The sequence below is a fragment of the Equus asinus genome, chromosome 13, assembly GCF_041296235.1.
Source record: "Equus asinus isolate D_3611 breed Donkey chromosome 13, EquAss-T2T_v2, whole genome shotgun sequence".
In the NCBI taxonomy this organism is placed as follows: domain Eukaryota; kingdom Metazoa; phylum Chordata; class Mammalia; order Perissodactyla; family Equidae; genus Equus; species Equus asinus.
The window spans coordinates 40,392,213-40,411,897 of record NC_091802.1 but is presented as its reverse complement, the minus strand read 5'-3'; the positions used below and the strand labels follow the sequence as shown (position 1 = coordinate 40,411,897).

The 19,685-nt window shown below is 40.7% G+C and overlaps 1 protein-coding gene across 2 annotated transcripts; it reads left to right on the top strand.

Moving 5' to 3' along the window:
• Positions 1–9,064: 9,064 nt before the first annotated feature.
• KRT10 (keratin 10) lies at positions 9,065–14,274 on the top strand. Of its 2 annotated transcripts, none has more exons than XM_070483236.1 (8): positions 9,065–10,437; positions 11,246–11,328; positions 11,695–11,851; positions 11,944–12,105; positions 12,200–12,325; positions 12,655–12,872; positions 13,252–13,560; positions 13,917–14,274. In XM_070483236.1, the coding sequence occupies exons 1-8, from the start codon at positions 9,826–9,828 to the stop codon at positions 13,921–13,923; spliced, it is 1,674 nt and encodes a 557-aa protein (XP_070339337.1). In that variant the 5' UTR covers positions 9,065–9,825; the 3' UTR covers positions 13,924–14,274. The 2 variants fall into 2 exon arrangements, with proteins under 2 accessions (XP_070339337.1, XP_070339336.1); XM_070483235.1 differs by having other exon boundaries at positions 13,252–13,580.
• The last annotated feature ends 5,411 nt before the right edge of the window (positions 14,275–19,685 follow it).

Genomic DNA, 19,685 nt, shown 5'->3' with positions numbered 1-19,685 from the left:
CATTTACAAATCAGGTAATTTTTGCACAAGTTGCTTCAACTCTTCTGAATCTCAGTTTTCTTGTCTATGCAATAGGTATAATGACTACCACAGCTGAGACTGTTGTGGGGATAAAAGGAGTTAAATATCTATACAGCCCTTAGAAAAATGCCCATCAGAGAGTAGGTAATGAAGAAACAGCATTCTGTTCATCTACAAAGAAATATGCTTCTTGGATAAATAACATAGTTTCTCAAAAGACAGACATAAGCATCACAATAATTTGTTAGAGTGGGTGATCATTAACGTGGCCCGCCAAAGGGTAGAGAACAAGGTCAGCTTGCCATCCTAGGGCTGCAAAACTAAATTCCAGACAGTAGGAATAATGATGACAGTACATTACAAAGGATTATGATTAATCTAGCCCTGTGAGCTGGGGTCCAATAAAACATAGCAGGAGGTTTACGAAAGTAAGTGGGAAGGACGAGATGATTGCCCCAATGTTTGGAGATACTTGACTATCCCTTAAAGCTGCAGCTGTGGTCACCCTAATTATGATGCAGACTATCCAAACTGTGTCCTTGGGTGACAAAGAGAAATAACTTATCACAAAAGAAATGAGTCTAGTCTGGAAGCCAGGTATGAAGGATATTTCTTGAAGGATTCTTTTTGAACCAGATTGTTCCACAGAACACCATGGCAAAGGAGGAAGGACTGTTTGAATTGCCACCTTACTCCTCAGTGTCTCCAGATAAAATCACAAACACCATCCACATTCCATCATGGAGTAAGAGATCTTTCCAGGGTAGTACCAGACAGAAAAGCAAGAAATTATTGTGCGTTGATGTAAATATTGAATATTACCTCAGGGAAGAATGTGGGTAGTGTTCTGAAACTAGTTTGACCTGCTGGATTTTACCAAAGAAAAAATCACACACTTAATCTTTTAATTAACCTTTTCTACTCACAATAAGTTATCTCAAGAGAAATGCTTGAAAAGCGTGAATAACTGGGTTTAAAGTTTAGCACAACCAAGACCAAGCTAATCAACCTTCCAAGTTCCTTTGGAAGAGGAACTCTCATTAAAAGTTTTGATCTATAGAGCCTCTGTAAGGTTTTATAAGTAAGAAATTTGAAGAGAAGACTAGAAAATAAAATGGCACCAAAATGGATCTTGAAGACTGACAATAGTTGTTGTAAAGACAAAAGCAAGTAGGGTATTGGAGATGCTCCACATCACTAATCATTAGGGAAATGCAAATCCAAACTACAGTGAGATACCACCTCACAGCATTAGGAAAACTACTATCAAACAAAGAGAAAATAGCAAGTGCAGGCATGGAGGGGGAGAATTGGAATCCTTGTGCCTTATTTGTAGGAATGTAAAATGATACGGCTGCTGTGGAAAAAAGGATGACAGGTCCTTAAAGAAATTAAAAATAGAATTACCATATGATCCAGAAATTCCACTTCTGGTATACAGTCAAATGAATTGAAATCAGGGTCTGGAAGAGATACTTGTCCATCCCATGTCCACAGCAGCGTTATTCACAATAAGAGCTTGCAAGGCATCTATTTTCTTCCCCTCCATGTCCCCTGCCACTAGCACAGTGCCTGGAGCATAGCAGGTGCTCAGGAATTATTTCTTGAATGAGCAAAAGAATGAATGCATCACATCTGAAAGGCAATATATCTGTAGGTAAACGTTTCCTTTTGCTAGTAACTAGAAATTCTGAGAGGGATTTTGTAAGAAGCATGTTTATGGTTTTCATTAAAGAGGGATTTTTGTGTTGTTTGAGTCTTATTTTTCTACCTGATCTAAAGAAGATTAGGTCTACTGAAAGGATCATCACACTGAGTCACAAGGCCCATTCTGGCCTGGTTCTCCCAGTTTCATGCTGCATATCCCTGAACAGTCCTTTTCCTCAGCTGCCTCTTCTTTAACTCAGAGGAAGGAAACCTCTCTTCCTAATGCCCAGGTTCCTTGTAAGGTTCAAATGACATGCCATACAAGAAAGCACTTTGGAAGCTGTAAAGTATCATATAAATATAAGGAAATTTTGTCTTTATAGTCATCTTGCTCTGCAACTTTGAAAAGACAAATGTTGAGGCTGTTTTTTATCGGATTTAATAATTTCCTGCTGAGGGCAGGTGGGACCCAGGCTCAAGTGGAGGTTCAGGCCCAAGCAACATCCATTTGAAGGTGAGCACTGCCACCTGGTGTCAGCAGGACAGCAGGGGCAAGTGTGGTTAACGACATGGGTGATGCTGACTGAAAAGGAGAAACCACTTATCTACGCTTTCTATAAAAACAGCGTCTTTTCCTTTTTTGTCACAAAGTGTTCTTTTGGAAATATTTCCTTTGCATATGCAGGATGGAGACACGTTACACCCATTACTTATCTAATTATGTTTATTTACAGTTAATAAGCAGGCCCTGAAGAGATTTACAATTCTTTATATATTTCATATTCTAATTCTTCACTGTTTCAATTTCAATAATTCAATAACTTAATTAAAAGAATAATTGTACAATTCATACAACATGGTAAGACTACTGATGGCAAGATATAAAGTGGGTATTCGTATTAGCATGGATCATTTGGAGTAATTATTTGTATCTAAAATACACTCATGATGCCAGGATCTCAAGGCCGTCTTGAACATAAGCCAAGTCTTCACCTGGCATGTGTCTGGTGACACCAAGCAAACTTTCACGTTTCTGGGTCCCAGTTGTCTCATCTGACAAATAAAGGGGCTGAATTAGGTGATGTCTAAGGCTCTCTGCAGCTCTCAAAAGAGCCTATAACTCTGCCCAGAAAATGCATTTAAAGGCTATGTCGATGCCGGCCACAGTGCTTCAGATTGCTTGCACCAACACAGTTCCAGGAGACACTCTGACACTCCTGGGTGGCAAAACAACTTCATACTGTCATTACCCCAGAACCTGAAACCAGTCAAGTCCAACCAAGTCCTTGCATCCCCCTTTTCCTGTCCTCTCCGCCTCATTCCCCCACTCTCCTTGCCACTGCCTCAAGAGGAGTCATCTTAGGGCACTTCTTGCTCATGTCTCCTTCTCTCTCAGCTTGACCTCCCCAGATCCCTCCACACACACACACCCAGTTTGTAACACAACAACAACAATAATAATAATGGCTGCAGTTCATTGAGGCTTTCTTTTTTTCATTTGAGGAAGATTAACACTGCGCTAACCTCTGCTGCCAATCCTCCTCTTTTTGCTGAGGAAGACTGGCCGTGAGCTAACATCCGTGCCTATCTTCCTCTACTTTATATGTGGGATGCCTACCACAGCATGGTGTGCCACGCGGTGCCACGTCCGCCCCCGGGATCCCAACCGACGAACCCAGGCCGCCGAAACGGAATTTGCGAACCTAACCGCTGGGCCACCAGGCCGACCCCCATTGAGGTTTTTTATTTGCCAGGTACTGTGCTAAGCAGGATCTCCTTTAGTGTCTCAACAACCTTATGAGGTGGAAATTCCTTTTAGCCACATTTTGACAACTACAAAACTCTTTCTGCAGGCCTCTCTGCAGAAGGGTTAAGTTGAAAAGACTTTTTTTAATGTCATTAATCACTTACAGTGCCTTTCTCCCGAACTGGCCTAGCAACTTTGCTATCAGAGACTGATCATTCATCCCCTATCTCCATTCCCAACTCTTTCGCCACCCCTACATCCCCTCCCGTACCCCTCTCCTCTCCCATCTCCTCTCCCTCTTCTCTTCACCCTCCATATCTCCCCAACTCACCTCCATTCTTACCTCTCTCCTCTCCCCATCTCCCCTTTCACCTCTCTTTCCAGTCTCTAATCTGCACTCCCACTCCACATAACTAATATACAAACTTCAAGGCAGACTCTCTATTCCCTAAATCCCACTGCCACATACAGCTTTACATGGATCAACTCTTAAGTTAAATTCTTCTTTTGAAGCTAACGCCTCACCACACCTTCCCATCATCCCAGCACTTTGGCACCTGGCTCACAGTCCACTACTCTCCCATCTCCTGCCACCATGGGAGACTTCATGCCTATGTAGATGGCCCACTTAACACCACAGTCTAACAGTTCCTAACCTCCTACTCCATTGACTTTCAGGGCAGTCCACTTCTGATCTCTTATTTCAGTGACCGTTGGGTCCCGTGCCCATGGCTGTTCACCGAACTTTGTCAAGATCTGGGGTTGTGCCAACTGTAAAATTCTAAACTCTGTCTTCCACTGTCCGACTTTAACCCATCTTCCTTCACCTCTCTCAATGTCCTTCTCACACTCTTCTTGCTCCATGACCTCATAAAGATGTCCCATGAGTCAACTTTTTTCTTTTTCTTCAGTGTATCTGTCCCTCTGGTCTTACTTCCTTCTTTATATGTGACCGTATGCTCAATCACCTCAACCATTTTCTCAAGAGCACTAGAAATTTCTTTGCTACTTTTTCTATCTTCTGAATCTATCTTCAAATTCCAAAATGCACATCAGCCTGATCATCATCTTCTCTATTCCTACATCAGAATAACTTCCAAATACCATCATGCCTCGCTTACTGAAAGGGATACTTCAGAGAAATGAATTGTTAGGCAATTTCATCATTGTGCAAACATTATAGAGTGTACTTACACAAACCTAGATGGTATAGCCTATGACATACCTAGGCTATATGGTACTAATCTTATGAGGCCACCATCATATATGCGGTCGGTCACTGACCAAACGTTGTTCTGCGGCTCATGACTGGATGCATTTGAATGTCGTTACAAATGAAAGCTGGGCCCTCAGTTCTTCCTGACTATCCCTTTACACATTGTTAGTCAGGTATTTTTCCCAATTCCATGTACTTATTCTAAACAGTCACACTTCCTATCAGTCATCTCTTTCTGAGATATTTCACCAACCTCTCAAACCCAGGTGGTCTAAAAGTAAACTCAGTATCTTCCTCCTGCTATATTCCCTATCTCAGTGAATATTGTGGATTCCCAGAATCTGAAATCAACTACTGAAGGGTCATTCCCAACTCTTCTTTCTTCCTCATTCTCCAAATTCAATAAAACACCAAGTACTCCCAACTTTTTCATCCCACAACCTTCATCCTTCCCACCTGGACGATTGTCCTAACTTTGCAATAGGCCTTTTTTTTTCATTTCAACCTCATCATGTTGCCCTCTGCCTGGATTTTAACCCAAACAGTCTGACTCCAGTACGCACCTACTTAACCACTCTGCTACACTACACTCGAAAGCCTTCATGTTTTCACATTTTTGTGACTTCCATCACAATGCAGTCCCAGAAGTTTTAGAAAACTTCTGTAATATGGCAGTGTCTGCAGATTTCAGAGCCCTGCATTTTAGAAGTTTGCCAAGGAGAAGACACGGACTTTTCAATATCGTAGTTGTCCTAATTGCTCAATGGTCTAGGAGGCAGGTAACACATCCATCACACTGTTGTACAGCTTTCCACTTGGCTTTGACTCCATGGGTGGTAATCACAAAGGCACATTCAGCAATCTCACAAAGTCACAGAATATTCATGCAAAAAATGTCTAATTCTCAAACTTTATGTGCTAAACAATAGAAACCGTGAAACGTTTAGCTCATCAACTTTGCTATCTTGAGACATAACCTGCGCTACCAGACTCATCTTTCTGCAACTACCTAAATTATTCATTATATTTCAATTACTCAGAGAAAAAAACTTGCAAATAGAATCTTCATCTAGAAACTTCAAAAAAGGACTTTACTTGAAGCAAAATAAGAAAGAAAAAGGAAAGATCCAAATCCCAACAGGGACACAAGTTGATAACAAAGCTGAACCAACAACATGCTTCCAGAGCCAAACTAACTCCATGAAAATAGCACCTAGACTCATCCTAACCGTGGTCCTAAATCCAGAAGAAATTACTGAAGAAATTGATAAACTGGACTACACTACACATGAAAATCAAATACCATAAGCAAAGTCATCAATTCCAATATTGGGTATATACTGTGGATTGCCATACCACAAGTTGACTAAACCTGCCCTCCGGAAGGATACCATTGGAACCTAATTGCCAAATCAACAGTCCTTCAATCTCCTTTCTCCTTCATCTCGCTCTGCAGACCACCCCACCTTATCTGGGTTCTCTTCTCCCTTAGCTTCCATGATCCTTCTTCCCTCTTCCACACTTCCAGGTGCCCTCCTTCTTACCAGGATTTGCTGGCTCTTCTTCCCAGCACCTAAAGTGGCCATCACCAAAAGTTCAAGTTGAGACCTTCTGCTCATTTCTTTCTAAATCCCTTCCGTGAGAGATCCTAACTATCCTGATGTCTTCTGCTCTCATCTCTCTCCTGAACTGTAGTCCTGTGATTCTAACCGTTCAAAGATAGCTTTACATGAATATCCTGGTATTACTCCAAAGTCACATATTAAACCAAACTAATCTTCTCCTCAAAACTCGACACAGCTACTCTTTCATTGTGCCCTCACACACATGCACGAGTGAGCACACAGACAAAAACACTCACATCAGACTGTTAGAACACCTCTCTGCATTCCTCAAAACCATGCCCATGCCTCAACTGTAGCCCAGATTACCCTGTACTGGATTACAATCTCTGACTCATGGGTATGTTTATTTGCCCCTCCAAGTAAATTTTAAACTCCTTGAGAGGCAGGAATTACATCTTAGTCATCTATGTATCCCCAGGAAATATTGCAGGCACTCAATAAAATCTGTTAAGAGAAATTTATAAATATGGACGATCTGTTCCAGCCAAACTTGCCCATTCAGAGTCTCCACCTGCTTGGCATTTTCACAGTCCCCACTTCCCCACTTCTCTGCTGCTGCACACACGGAAAAGTCCTACTCATCCTTCACAAGACTCAGCTTAAATTCCACCTGCACCATGAAACTTGGGCAGGTGACCCTATTCCAACAACACTCCTTGCTCATCAGTCTTACAGCAGCAGCTCAGTGTCATGAAAATAGCATCATCTTTGAAGCAAATGGGCCTGAATCAAAACCAGGCTCTAGCATAATCCAGCTGTCTTACTCTGGGGAACTTCTTAAAGCTTTCTAAAGCTTAATTTCTTTAAGCTATAAAATGAGGTAAATAATACCTGTCACAGGGAATTGGGGGGAAGATTAAAGGAGAGTAAACCAACTAGAACATAGTAGATGTTCAGGAAATGTTAACTCCTTCTCCCCGCCACACCTCCCTCTCACTTCATTTACCATTTGCACAGCATAGCACTTAAGTTGACAGCTTATGCTCAGAATCCTCAAGTACCGTAACAACTGGTGAGATCCTTAAGGACAGGAGCTGAATCTTGTTCATCTTTCTACCTTCTAAACGCCTATCAATGAGCCTTAAAGAGAGACAAAATAAAAATGGAAAACAAAGAAATTATAGTTTCACTGGAATATGGTAACCAAGTGTAAAAGGTGCCAAGACTAGAATTGACAGTCGTACATTTTCATTCAATTTAGCTGCAGAATTATTCCATGGCACCTCTGTAATGTCACTCATGCCAAAGGCTGATTTCAATAAATGACAGTGAAAATAAAAACAAATCAATTTCTAGAGTATACAAGTTAATAAGTAATCTTTGATAATAACATCAAAGGTAGCTTAAATGAAATGTGACAGTCAGTATTAGAAGAGTCTCTATACACGTATTTGTTCTCTTGTACTTTTATGCAAAAGTTTCCTCTCACATATTCTTTGATTTGATATGACCGTAATAGATCTCTTCATACCGTTTGTTAACTAAGTGAAACTAGATGGAAATTTTTATATTTTCCCACCAGGAGAAGAAATTAAAGGCTAATACTAAAGCAAATCTGGTACGATCAAGATCCAAAATTTGCAACAATTATGGGTAAAACCTATCAAAATCTCTCTGTAAATAAAATGCTTTCTTTCCAAATTGCTGTCGTTAATATCAAGGCTTCAACATGCTCTCTGAACTTAGTATAATCTTGTATTTTCCTTTCCTGATTTATCATAGCCTTTCTTTACTGCATGTTATCTTCATCAAGGATCAATTCCCATGGTTGCGTTTCGTTTTTCTCTCAACTACCGCCCCAGTTGCATGTGCTAACAAGTTGGAGAAGCTGTCATTTGTTGGGTAGTAAGCTCCACTCTGACAATCAACGCTTCGTTAATGCTCCCAACCACATTCCTTTTCCCTGCAGAACCTATTTCTACAGTTTTCATAAACTGGAATGTGCAGCTACAAACTGAATTTGAAAAGCAATTTCTCATAGAAGAGTGCCTGCCAAATACCCTTTCAATATTTTCATGCTTCCAAGTACTGTTTGTTTTGTTTTTTCCCATGTGGAGAAGTTTATGATAAGAAATAGAGGCATTCAGTTCTATCACACCAAATCCACCAGAACACATACATATATATTGGTAGAGTAAGAAAAAGCAAAACACCGGGCATCAAAGACCAAGTTTCTAACCTCAGTTCAACCACCTACTATATCTCTTTAGGCAGAATCATAACGTCTCTCAGCTTCAACTACCTCCTCTATAAACTACAGATAACCACCACCCATATCTCAGCAGCTTGTTTCTGAGATTATAAAATCACAGCATCACAAATAGCACTGTAGAATTGTAAAATGCATGTGGATATATATGTATAAATATAGCTGTGAATGTATTTTTGAACAATAGAAATATCATAGCCTGTCAGTAGATACAAAATAATTTTATGTCATGTCTTAAGGTCCCAATTAAATACTGCACTATATAAACTGTTATGCCAAATTCTATATCCAAATATATCACAGTATATACAAACAAATTTTTTTGAGAAAAAGAATGTAGCTTGGAAACGTATGTTCACAGTCTAGTTCATAATTTTTGAAGTATTAATCCCTAATTTGGATGTCTATTCTTGCAAACGAATTTTTACTCAAAATCATAACATTTAAATTCTCCCTTTTCTATCGAATTTAGTATAAAGAACCTACTGGAGCTTAGTTCTTCATATCTGGGACCAAGAATTTCTGCATTATGGTCTTCACATAAACCTTAAGTACAATGAATTTAAAAGTCAAAAACCTCCAAGAGAACTTCGTGAGTTTAGATTTTTTTATTTTAAAAAGAATAGCACCATTAAATTAAAGGTTCCTAAATAATTCCTCACTTCCAATTTCCCAGGCAAAATATCAATATACTTTCATTCTCCAAATAAATTAAAAGATTCCCTATAAAGATACACACATATACTTCCTAAATTGTGCCCTTATGGCCTTAAATTTTTATGTGTGGCAACTTTTAAACACTAATTAAATTGTTTAGCATATGTTTTGTATTTTCATTTTGGCAGCTTACAGTTTTGTACAAGATCCTTATTATAGCATGATTCTGGAAGGCTTCATGCTAACTCTTGTTCTAATTAATTGAAACTGTTTAAAATAGACATTTTTAAACAAACATCTTATTTTAACTATAATTTTGTAGCTAAAATTCTTTTTCCAAACTTTGAGAACGTTCTGTGCTACCTACATAGTGCTGAGAAAAGACAGGATTTTAAGAGTTGCCCAATGGTCTTCAAAAGATGAAAAAACATAATGAAACACACACTCACCTGAACTACACCCATTTTCAATTTCAACATAGCAAACCTCCTGTTTGTTCCTAGGGCAAATTCAAAACCATGCCTATTGGAATTGGTGATTACTGAAGAAAACTTATGCAATCATAAGCCAAAGATGCTAAACTGGCAAAAAGAAAATCATGCAAGCAAGCAAACTCCAACACACACGGGACACACCCTGTCAGTATATAAAGGCTTGTCACTGTCCTTGGTAGCAGGCACTCTCTGGGCTAAACAGCATCACCATGTCTGTTCGATACAGCTCACGCAAGCAATACTCTTCCTCCCGCAGTGGAGGCGGAGGAGGAGGGGGATCATCTCTCAGAATTTCAAGCAGCAAAGGCTCCTTTGCTGGAGGATTTAGCTCAGGGGGGTTCAGTGGTGGCTCTTTTAGCCGTGGCAGCTCTGGTGGAGGCTGCTTTGGTGGCTCATCGGGAGGCTATGGAGGAGGATCAGGAGGAGGTTTTGGTGGAGGCAGCTTTGCTGGAGGCTATGGAAGCAGCAGCTTAGGTGGGGGCTTCGGAGGAGGCAGCTTCGGAGGAGGCAGCTTTGGAGGAGGCAGCTTCGGAGGAGGCAGCTTCGGAGGAGGCAGCTTCGTTGGGGGCGGCTTTGGAGGAGGCTTCGGTGGTGGATTTGGAGGAGATGGCGGCCTTCTTTCTGGAAATGAAAAAGTAACCATGCAGAATCTGAACGACCGCCTGGCTTCCTACTTGGACAAAGTTAGGGCTCTGGAAGAATCAAACTATGAGCTGGAAGGCAAAATCAAGGAGTGGTATGAAAAGCATGGCAACGCAGGCCAGCGGGAGCCTCGTGACTACAGCAAATACTACCAAATCATTGAAGATCTTAAAAATCAGGTAAGCGGCATTTTGAAAATCCAACTTTAGGCCTATTTCTCATCAACGTAATCCAGGCGGATGAACTTAAATTAAGCACAGTATAGCTATTCTCTCTGTTTGCCTATCTGACTTTATTGCTTCCAAAAATAACCAAGTCTCATCAAAGATATTTGTGAGGCTATGGTCATTGCAATCTTCATCCAACGAGTGTGTTCTTTCGCTTATAGGATGGCAGATTACTGAGAAGGTTTTAGGGCTCAATGAGTGTATAATGAGTCTATAGTTAAAATACACTAGATATTTCAAATATAGTAACTGAAAGAATTATGAAATGAACCAGAACAAAATTTATTCAGATTGATAACAAAAAAATACTCATTGCAAGAAACATGAATTCTCTAGTATGCAAATGGGGTATTGTTTGGCTCTAGCGAATTTGTGAATTGCACCTACTGTGTGCCGGCTCAGAGTGTATTCATTCAGAAGATATATTTATGACAAGTTAAAGCAAAAACACGTATGAATCAGTCAAAAGTTCGCTGAAATACAGAGAAATCACAAAGTATAAACGGGGGGACACACTAGCTGGAACACATCCAAATAAGGCCAGTTAGTTTTCAGAAAGGGATGACACGGAAATCAAAGAGTATAGAAACTTCAAGAGAACAAATAACTCAAGTTTCAGTATATGGGTAAGTCTGTCATATTTCATATTTTAAGAAATGCCTCCCAGATTTTCCAAGAGAACAACATAAAAACGCAGTTCATCTATGCAAGCCTCTATAAAAGCCATATCTGTATCTAATTTCTTTGCCTCTCTCTCCAGATCATCAATCTAACCAATGATAATGCCAATGTGGTGCTTCAGATCGACAACGCCAGGCTGGCAGCTGATGACTTCAGGCTGAAGTAAGCTAAGTGAATGTGGTACAATACTGTCCCAACAGATACAGACCTTGTTCTTAACAATGACTTTGCGTACCCACAATAGCATTTACATTTTCCTGAATTCATTCAAAGTCAAACACTATTGGAGTCATCAGAGAAATCCTCCATTTCAATGCTACCTTTTGGGCAATATTAAAAGAAGAAAATGCATTTTAAAGTAACCACTAAGCTTCTTTGCATTAAACCACTAACATCCCTATGTGAAATTGTATATGATAAATGTTGCCATGATGGGAAATCAACTCTATACTTACTTTTTAAACAGTCTCTACCTGGGTACGCCTCCAGTATAAGTTAAAGCCAGTATTTGGATCACGCTTGTTTCAGGTATGAGAATGAGCTGGCCCTGCGCCAGAGCGTGGAGGCCGACATCAATGGCCTGCGCAGGGTGCTGGACGAGCTGACCTTGACCAAGGCTGACCTAGAGATGCAGATTGAGAGCCTGACTGAAGAGCTCGCCTACCTGAAGAAGAACCATGAGGAGGTGACACAGAAAGTTATACTTTCCCTAGCCAAAACAAAAGGGGCTCATTGTAATCACAGTGCAGTTATTAAATCTTTCTGATCCTCAAACAGGAAATGAGAGACCTCCAAAACGTGTCCACTGGTGACGTGAATGTGGAAATGAATGCTGCCCCAGGTGTTGATCTGACCGAACTTCTGAATAACATGAGAAATCAGTATGAACAACTTGCTGAACAGAACCGCAAAGACGCTGAGGCCTGGTTCAATGAAAAGGTCATGCATCTTCCTTCATACTGAAGCCAATGGAGGTTCGGTTTGGTTATCATGTCCGATTTTCTTCATCTTTCCCCTGTTTTTAATACTCTAGAGCCAGGAACTGACTACAGAAATCAATAGTAACATCGAACAAATGTCCAGCCATAAATCTGAGATTACTGAATTGAGACGCACTGTTCAAGGTCTGGAGATTGAACTACAGTCCCAATTGGCCCTGGTATGTTAAGAACTGTCTTATAAAATGACTTCGATTTTCTCCTACAAAGTTTCATGCTCACATGAGAATATGCAACCCAACACAAAACAAAATGCAGAGTTGGGCTAAGAAAGTAGAAATAAAATTGGAGTTCTTTGTTAACCGGAGAAAAGCATTATTGGCATCGATCTAAAAGTGCTGAAATTGAAATGTTGCCATTAAGCAAAAAAAAATTCTATTCATTTTCTTTATTCTTCTACATGATGTCATATTAAACTATTGAAAAGCTTCACTGCACTCAACTGAACAAGGAGGTGGCTAAGCCACAATATATTCTCTCCTTTTTTCAGAAACAATCTCTGGAAGCCTCCTTGGCAGAAACGGAAGGCCGCTACTGTGTACAGCTCTCACAGATCCAGGCCCAGATCTCCTCTCTGGAGGAACAACTACAGCAGATTCGAGCAGAAACCGAGTGCCAGAATGCTGAGTACCAGCAACTCCTGGATATTAAGATCAGACTGGAGAATGAAATTCAAACCTACCGCAGCCTGCTAGAAGGAGAGGGAAGGTAAATGACAAAAGTGTTTAAAGGATCCCCACTGCTTAGATGCAATATTCCAAATTGCAAGGCTTCTCCAAAACCCGAGGAAGTGCCACAGGATGGGAGAAAGTGGGGAGAAGGGAGGAGGCAGAGCCCAGGAAAAGGCAGATGTGACCAGTCTCAACTTCCCACGAATTTGGCCCGAGAACGATCCTTAGGGTTGTGCATACTATACAGAATTGTTTTTAGAGAATTTTTTTAAGAATGGATTTCTAAATTCATAGTTAGCAAGGCTGTCTTTTCTCCCAACAACGTTTTGCTTATTTTCTAAAGCAACAATAATCTGGAAAGCGACCGACCGTCGCCCAACGTTAGAGTTAACCGATGTGACACTTACTCCCGGTAGTTCCGGCGGCGGCGGGCGCGCCTATGACGGACGTTCCGGCGACGGCTACGGAGGCGGTTCCGTCGGCGGCTACAGGATCGCCAGCTCCAGCGGCGGCTACGGCGGCGGAAGCTCCAGCGGCGGCGGCTACGGCGGCGGAAGCTCCAGCGGTGGCGGACACGGCGGCAGTTCCGGGGGCGGCCAGGCCGGCGGTTCCAGCGGAGGTCTCGGCGGCAGTTCCGGCGGCGGCTACGGTGGCAGCAGTTCCAGCGGAGGCCACAAGTCCTCGTCTTCCGGGTCCGCTGGCGAGTCCTCATCTAAGGGACCAAGGTCAGCAGAAACTAGCTGGGGTAATCAGAACTAGTTTTGACTTTCTGTGATGGTTTTGTTGCTTTTTCAGCTCTAGAGCAGTTTAAGAAAATTAAACTCTTACAGAAGTTTCCCGCTTGCGTTTTTTAATGAACTGTACTCTTACACCAATCTGGAAGGGAAAATGGCGTGGTCGAAAATGCTGTAGATTAAACATTGCTGAGGGTTTTTGGTTTTTTAAAGCAAAATAAAAAAAATTGAAGTTTCTTTTTTGAAATTTAGTGTATTTTTCTTTTAGAAATTTGCTTGTTAATTAGTAAGGACCCCCACAAATTGCTTGGGTTGAATTCTCGTTTTCTTTTGGGATTTGCATACAGATACTAAGAAAGCCAGTGTAATCAAGACAATTATTGAAGAGGTGGCACCTGACGGTAGAGTCCTTTCATCTATGGTTGAATCAGAAACCAAGAAACACTACTATTAAACCGCATCAAGAGGAAAGAGTCTCCCTTCACACAGGCCATTATGTACAGAATCATGAGAAACATCTTCTCCAGGAAAACGCTTCAATCTTAATGGTCTAGAAAATAAGGTGTCTAAAAGGTGTTTTGCGGTTTCTATATTTCTTCTGTTCACTTTGCCAGAAAGTGTTCTTTAATGGGAAAAAAAACACAAAAACCTTTCTATGCTCATTTACTAATGACTTTCAATAAACTTTCATACTGATGCAAACTATCCAATTTGGTCAGAATTCTTTATTTAAATTAGATGTTTCTAACCTTAAATATTAGTACACAATAGCATTTGAAGATTGGTTACCTAGAAATTCTGAAGACAGAATGATTGTCTCTATGGTTTCTGTGAGTAAATGTTTTCATCTTGTGGGTGTGTTGGACCAACGTCAGTAATCTCACTGAGTAAAAAGTCCGTCAGTCCCCAGTCTTAGTCTTTCTTAAAGATACGCAGAATGTGGAAAGCTCCCAGTTCTCTGGCTTTGAATTTCTTTGATCCCGGAAATTCGGAAATAGCTCAAATAGGACCCCCAAAATAAAGTTAATTGGAAATTTCACATTTTCTCCTCACTTGACTTCTCACATTTATCTGCCCTTATTTTCTCCCCATTACTATATTACTTCTGCTCATATCACCTCAACAGAATTGTCTGGTGTTTATCAGATGAACAGGAGAAGCACTGTTGATACGTGGTGATGCCAGTTTGACCAAAAAGACACCTCTAGGTCCCTGCTCACCAACCCTGCCCAGTGATCAGTCCTACAGACCTAGTCTTGTAGGGTCAAGCCAATCACATCCTTCAACCATTAAGAACCCAAGTGACTTTACTTGGTACTCTGCTAGTATATGGAGTAGGTAAGGGCTAAAGTTATTCTCTGCCCCTAAGACCACCTGTGTTCCCTGGCTGGTTCCTGGGTTACCCATGTTCACCGAGTAGCAGCCTTCCTCAGTTTCCTTCCTGATTTGAGCTCCAGTTTTTCCTAGGACCTGAGCCCTGGTCCCCAGGACATTTGGTTGGGACTCCTGCTGGGTAAACTCTACCCTCTGCACCCCAAAGTGATGACTGAAGCCCTATTTTAATGTGAATGTACTTCCCAATAGTCAAGGCTCCATGCCCTAACTGGCACTAAATGTTACCCAGAGTTCAGAGACTCTCCACTTTAGTTCACATGTCTGTTTATATGTGTACCAGCCACCCTTCTCGGGGGCCAGGCTTCTAAGGTTCACTGTTGAAGTCCTAACAGACCACATCGTAAAGCCCTGAATCCAATGTAGCTGGGTAAGGACTCTTGGAGCTCCTACTGTGTATGTACTGACTGCTCTTTAAAAACACTTGTCTTTTAAAATATTTATTATCTAACAAAGTTAACCATGTCCCTGGCACCCAGGGTATTGTTCACAATCTGAGATGACCATTCTCTTTATTCTGAAGAAATAAGTGTTTTCATATTCAATGACACTAATTTGAGACAAATACAAATACGTTATTATGAGATAGTTGTGTTTGTTATTAAGCTTTCTCTCTTCTACCCACCACCCCACATACACTCACGCACTCAAGGCCAGGCTCTCAGCTGGTCACAGTTTTTTATCTGGTTGGGTAGTGACCCCAACCTTCATTCCTGAAAGGTGAATCATGGTGGTCCTATCTTCTCACCTTTTCAATCTTCCAATATCTCCTTAAACCATTCTTTATATTAAATTCTCTCTGACAAAGAACTACTTTTCTTGACGTTCACTAAACTGATTGTGCTAATCATTTTGCTGTATATGTATTTCAATGTATTTCTTATGCTGTACACCTTAAACTTATACAGGCTGAATGTCGATTATATCTCAATAAAACACTAAAAGAGAACTACTTTCTTGACTAGACTCTGAAACTACAGTTTAATAAGACTGTCTAAATGAACACTTCTATTTTAACAAGGACATTGGTATTTATCTTTTAAAAAACTATTGTGAAATGTACAGGTCACTGTTTTTACCACATCGTTTTATCATGTAGCTATTGATCAAAAACTCCTGTACACATTCTTACAGATTCTAAAGTTGTTACCGGGTCCTCCTGTTTAAGCAAGACAGTGTGCAAAGACACTGGCAGGGCCAATATTTGGCATTCACGTGGAATCACACTAAACAACAAAAGCTTGCTTCTCCAAAGATTTTGCCTTATGCTGCTATAGGCCTGAAAGCTTTGGACTCTGACCTTGATGTCCGTGATGGCTTGATATTTTTCTTGGGAATGGAGGAGTAACTGTTGTGGTCAGCTTTATAAGGGAAATAGCTTGAGCATGTTTAAATAAGGTCCATCCAGTATTTCCCATCTAGACTGCATGTTGAGCGGGGGAATTAGGGAAAGAGCTCATTTGTGGTGAGAAGCATGCATTTCACAATCAACGATTCCTAGACTTCATATCCTGGCAGTGGCATTTACAAATCAGGTAATTTTTGCACAAGTTGCTTCAACTCTTCTGAATCTCAGTTTTCTTGTCTATGCAATAGGTATAATGACTACCACAGCTGAGACTGTTGTGGGGATAAAAGGAGTTAAATATCTATACAGCCCTTAGAAAAATGCCCATCAGAGAGTAGGTAATGAAGAAACAGCATTCTGTTCATCTACAAAGAAATATGCTTCTTGGATAAATAACATAGTTTCTCAAAAGACAGACATAAGCATCACAATAATTTGTTAGAGTGGGTGATCATTAACGTGGCCCGCCAAAGGGTAGAGAACAAGGTCAGCTTGCCATCCTAGAGCTGCAAAACTAAATTCCAGACAGTAGGAATAATGATGACAGTACATTACAAAGGATTATGATTAATCTAGCCCTGTGAGCTGGGGTCCAATAAAACATAGCAGGAGGTTTACGAAAGTAAGTGGGAAGGACGAGATGATTGCCCCAATGTTTGGAGATACTTGACTATCCCTTAAAGCTGCAGCTGTGGTCACCCTAATTATGATGCAGACTATCCAAACTGTGTCCTTGGGTGACAAAGAGAAATAACTTATCACAAAAGAAATGAGTCTAGTCTGGAAGCCAGGTATGAAGGATATTTCTTGAAGGATTCTTTTTGAACCAGATTGTTCCACAGAACACCATGGCAAAGGAGGAAGGACTGTTTGAATTGCCACCTTACTCCTCAGTGTCTCCAGATAAAATCACAAACACCATCCACATTCCATCATGGAGTAAGAGATCTTTCCAGGGTAGTACCAGACAGAAAAGCAAGAAATTATTGTGCGTTGATGTAAATATTGAATATTACCTCAGGGAAGAATGTGGGTAGTGTTCTGAAACTAGTTTGACCTGCTGGATTTTACCAAAGAAAAAATCACACACTTAATCTTTTAATTAACCTTTTCTACTCACAATAAGTTATCTCAAGAGAAATGCTTGAAAAGCGTGAATAACTGGCTTTAAAGTTTAGCACAACCAAGACCAAGCTAATCAACCTTCCAAGTTCCTTTGGAAGAGGAACTCTCATTAAAAGTTTTGATCTATAGAGCCTCTGTAAGGTTTTATAAAGTAAGAAATTTGAAGAGAAGACTAGAAAATAAAATGGCACCAAAATGGATCTTGAAGACTGACAATAGTTGTTGTAAAGACAAAAGCAAGTAGGGTATTGGAGATGCTCCACATCACTAATCATTAGGGAAATGCAAATCCAAACTACAGTGAGATACCACCTCACAGCATTAGGAAAACTACTATCAAACAAAGAGAAAATAGCAAGTGCAGGCATGGAGGGGGAGAATTGGAATCCTTGTGCCTTATTTGTAGGAATGTAAAATGATACGGCTGCTGTGGAAAAAAGGATGACAGGTCCTTAAAGAAATTAAAAATAGAATTACCATATGATCCAGAAATTCCACTTCTGGTATACAGTCAAATGAATTGAAATCAGGGTCTGGAAGAGATACTTGTCCATCCCATGTCCACAGCAGCGTTATTCACAATAAGAGCTTGCAAGGCATCTATTTTCTTCCCCTCCATGTCCCCTGCCACTAGCACAGTGCCTGGAGCATAGCAGGTGCTCAGGAATTATTTCTTGAATGAGCAAAAGAATGAATGCATCACATCTGAAAGGCAATATATCTGTAGGTAAACGTTTCCTTTTGCTAGTAACTAGAAATTCTGAGAGGGATTTTGTAAGAAGCATGTTTATGGTTTTCATTAAAGAGGGATTTTTGTGTTGTTTGAGTCTTATTTTTCTACCTGATCTAAAGAAGATTAGGTCTACTGAAAGGATCATCACACTGAGTCACAAGGCCCATTCTGGCCTGGTTCTCCCAGTTTCATGCTGCATATCCCTGAACAGTCCTTTTCCTCAGCTGCCTCTTCTTTAACTCAGAGGAAGGAAACCTCTCTTCCTAATGCCCAGGTTCCTTGTAAGGTTCAAATGACATGCCATACAAGAAAGCACTTTGGAAGCTGTAAAGTATCATATAAATATAAGGAAATTTTGTCTTTATAGTCATCTTGCTCTGCAACTTTGAAAAGACAAATGTTGAGGCTGTTTTTTATCGGATTTAATAATTTCCTGCTGAGGGCAGGTGGGACCCAGGCTCAAGTGGAGGTTCAGGCCCAAGCAACATCCATTTGAAGGTGAGCACTGCCACCTGGTGTCAGCAGGACAGCAGGGGCAAGTGTGGTTAACGACATGGGTGATGCTGACTGAAAAGGAGAAACCACTTATCTACGCTTTCTAAAAGGACGGTGTCTTTCTCTTTTTTGTCACAAAATGTTCTTTTGGAAATATTTTCTTTATATATGCAGGATGGAGACACGTTACACCCATTACTTATCTAATTATGTTTATTTACAGTTAATAAGCAGGCCCTGAAGAGATTTACAATTCTTTATATATTTCATATTCTAATTCCTCACTGTTTCAATTTCAATAATTCAATAATTTAATTAAAAGAATAATTGTACAATTCATACAACATGTTAAGACTACTGATGGCAAGATATAAAGTGGGTATTCGTATTAGCATGGATCATTTGGAGTAATTATTTGTATCTAAAATACACTCATGATGCCAGGATCTCAAGGCCGTCTTGAACATAAGCCAAGTCTTTACCTGGCATGTGTCTGGTGACACCAAGCAAACTCTCACGTTTCTCGGTCCCATTTGTCTCATCTGACAAATAAAGGGGCTGAATTAGGTGATGTCTACGGCTCTCTGCAGCTCTCAAAAGAGCCTATAACTCTGCCCAGAAAATGCATTTAAAGGCCATGTTGATGCCGGCCACAGTGCTTCAGATTGCTTGCACCAACACAGTTCCAGGAGACACTGTGATGCTTCTGGTGGCAAAACAACTTTATACCTGTAATCTGCAGAACCTGAAACCAGTCAAGTTCAACCAAGTCCTTGCATCCCCCTTTTCCTGTCCTCTCCACCTCCTTCCCCCACTCTCCTTGCCACTGCCTCAAGAGGAGTCATCTTAGGGCACTTCTTGCTCATGTCTCCTTCTCTCTCAGCTTGACCTCCCCAGATCTCTCCACACACACATCCACTTTGTAACACAACAGCAACAGTAATAATAATGGCTGCAGTTCATTGAGGCATTTTTTTTTGCCAGGCACTGTGCTAAGCATGATCTCTTTTATTGTCTCACCAA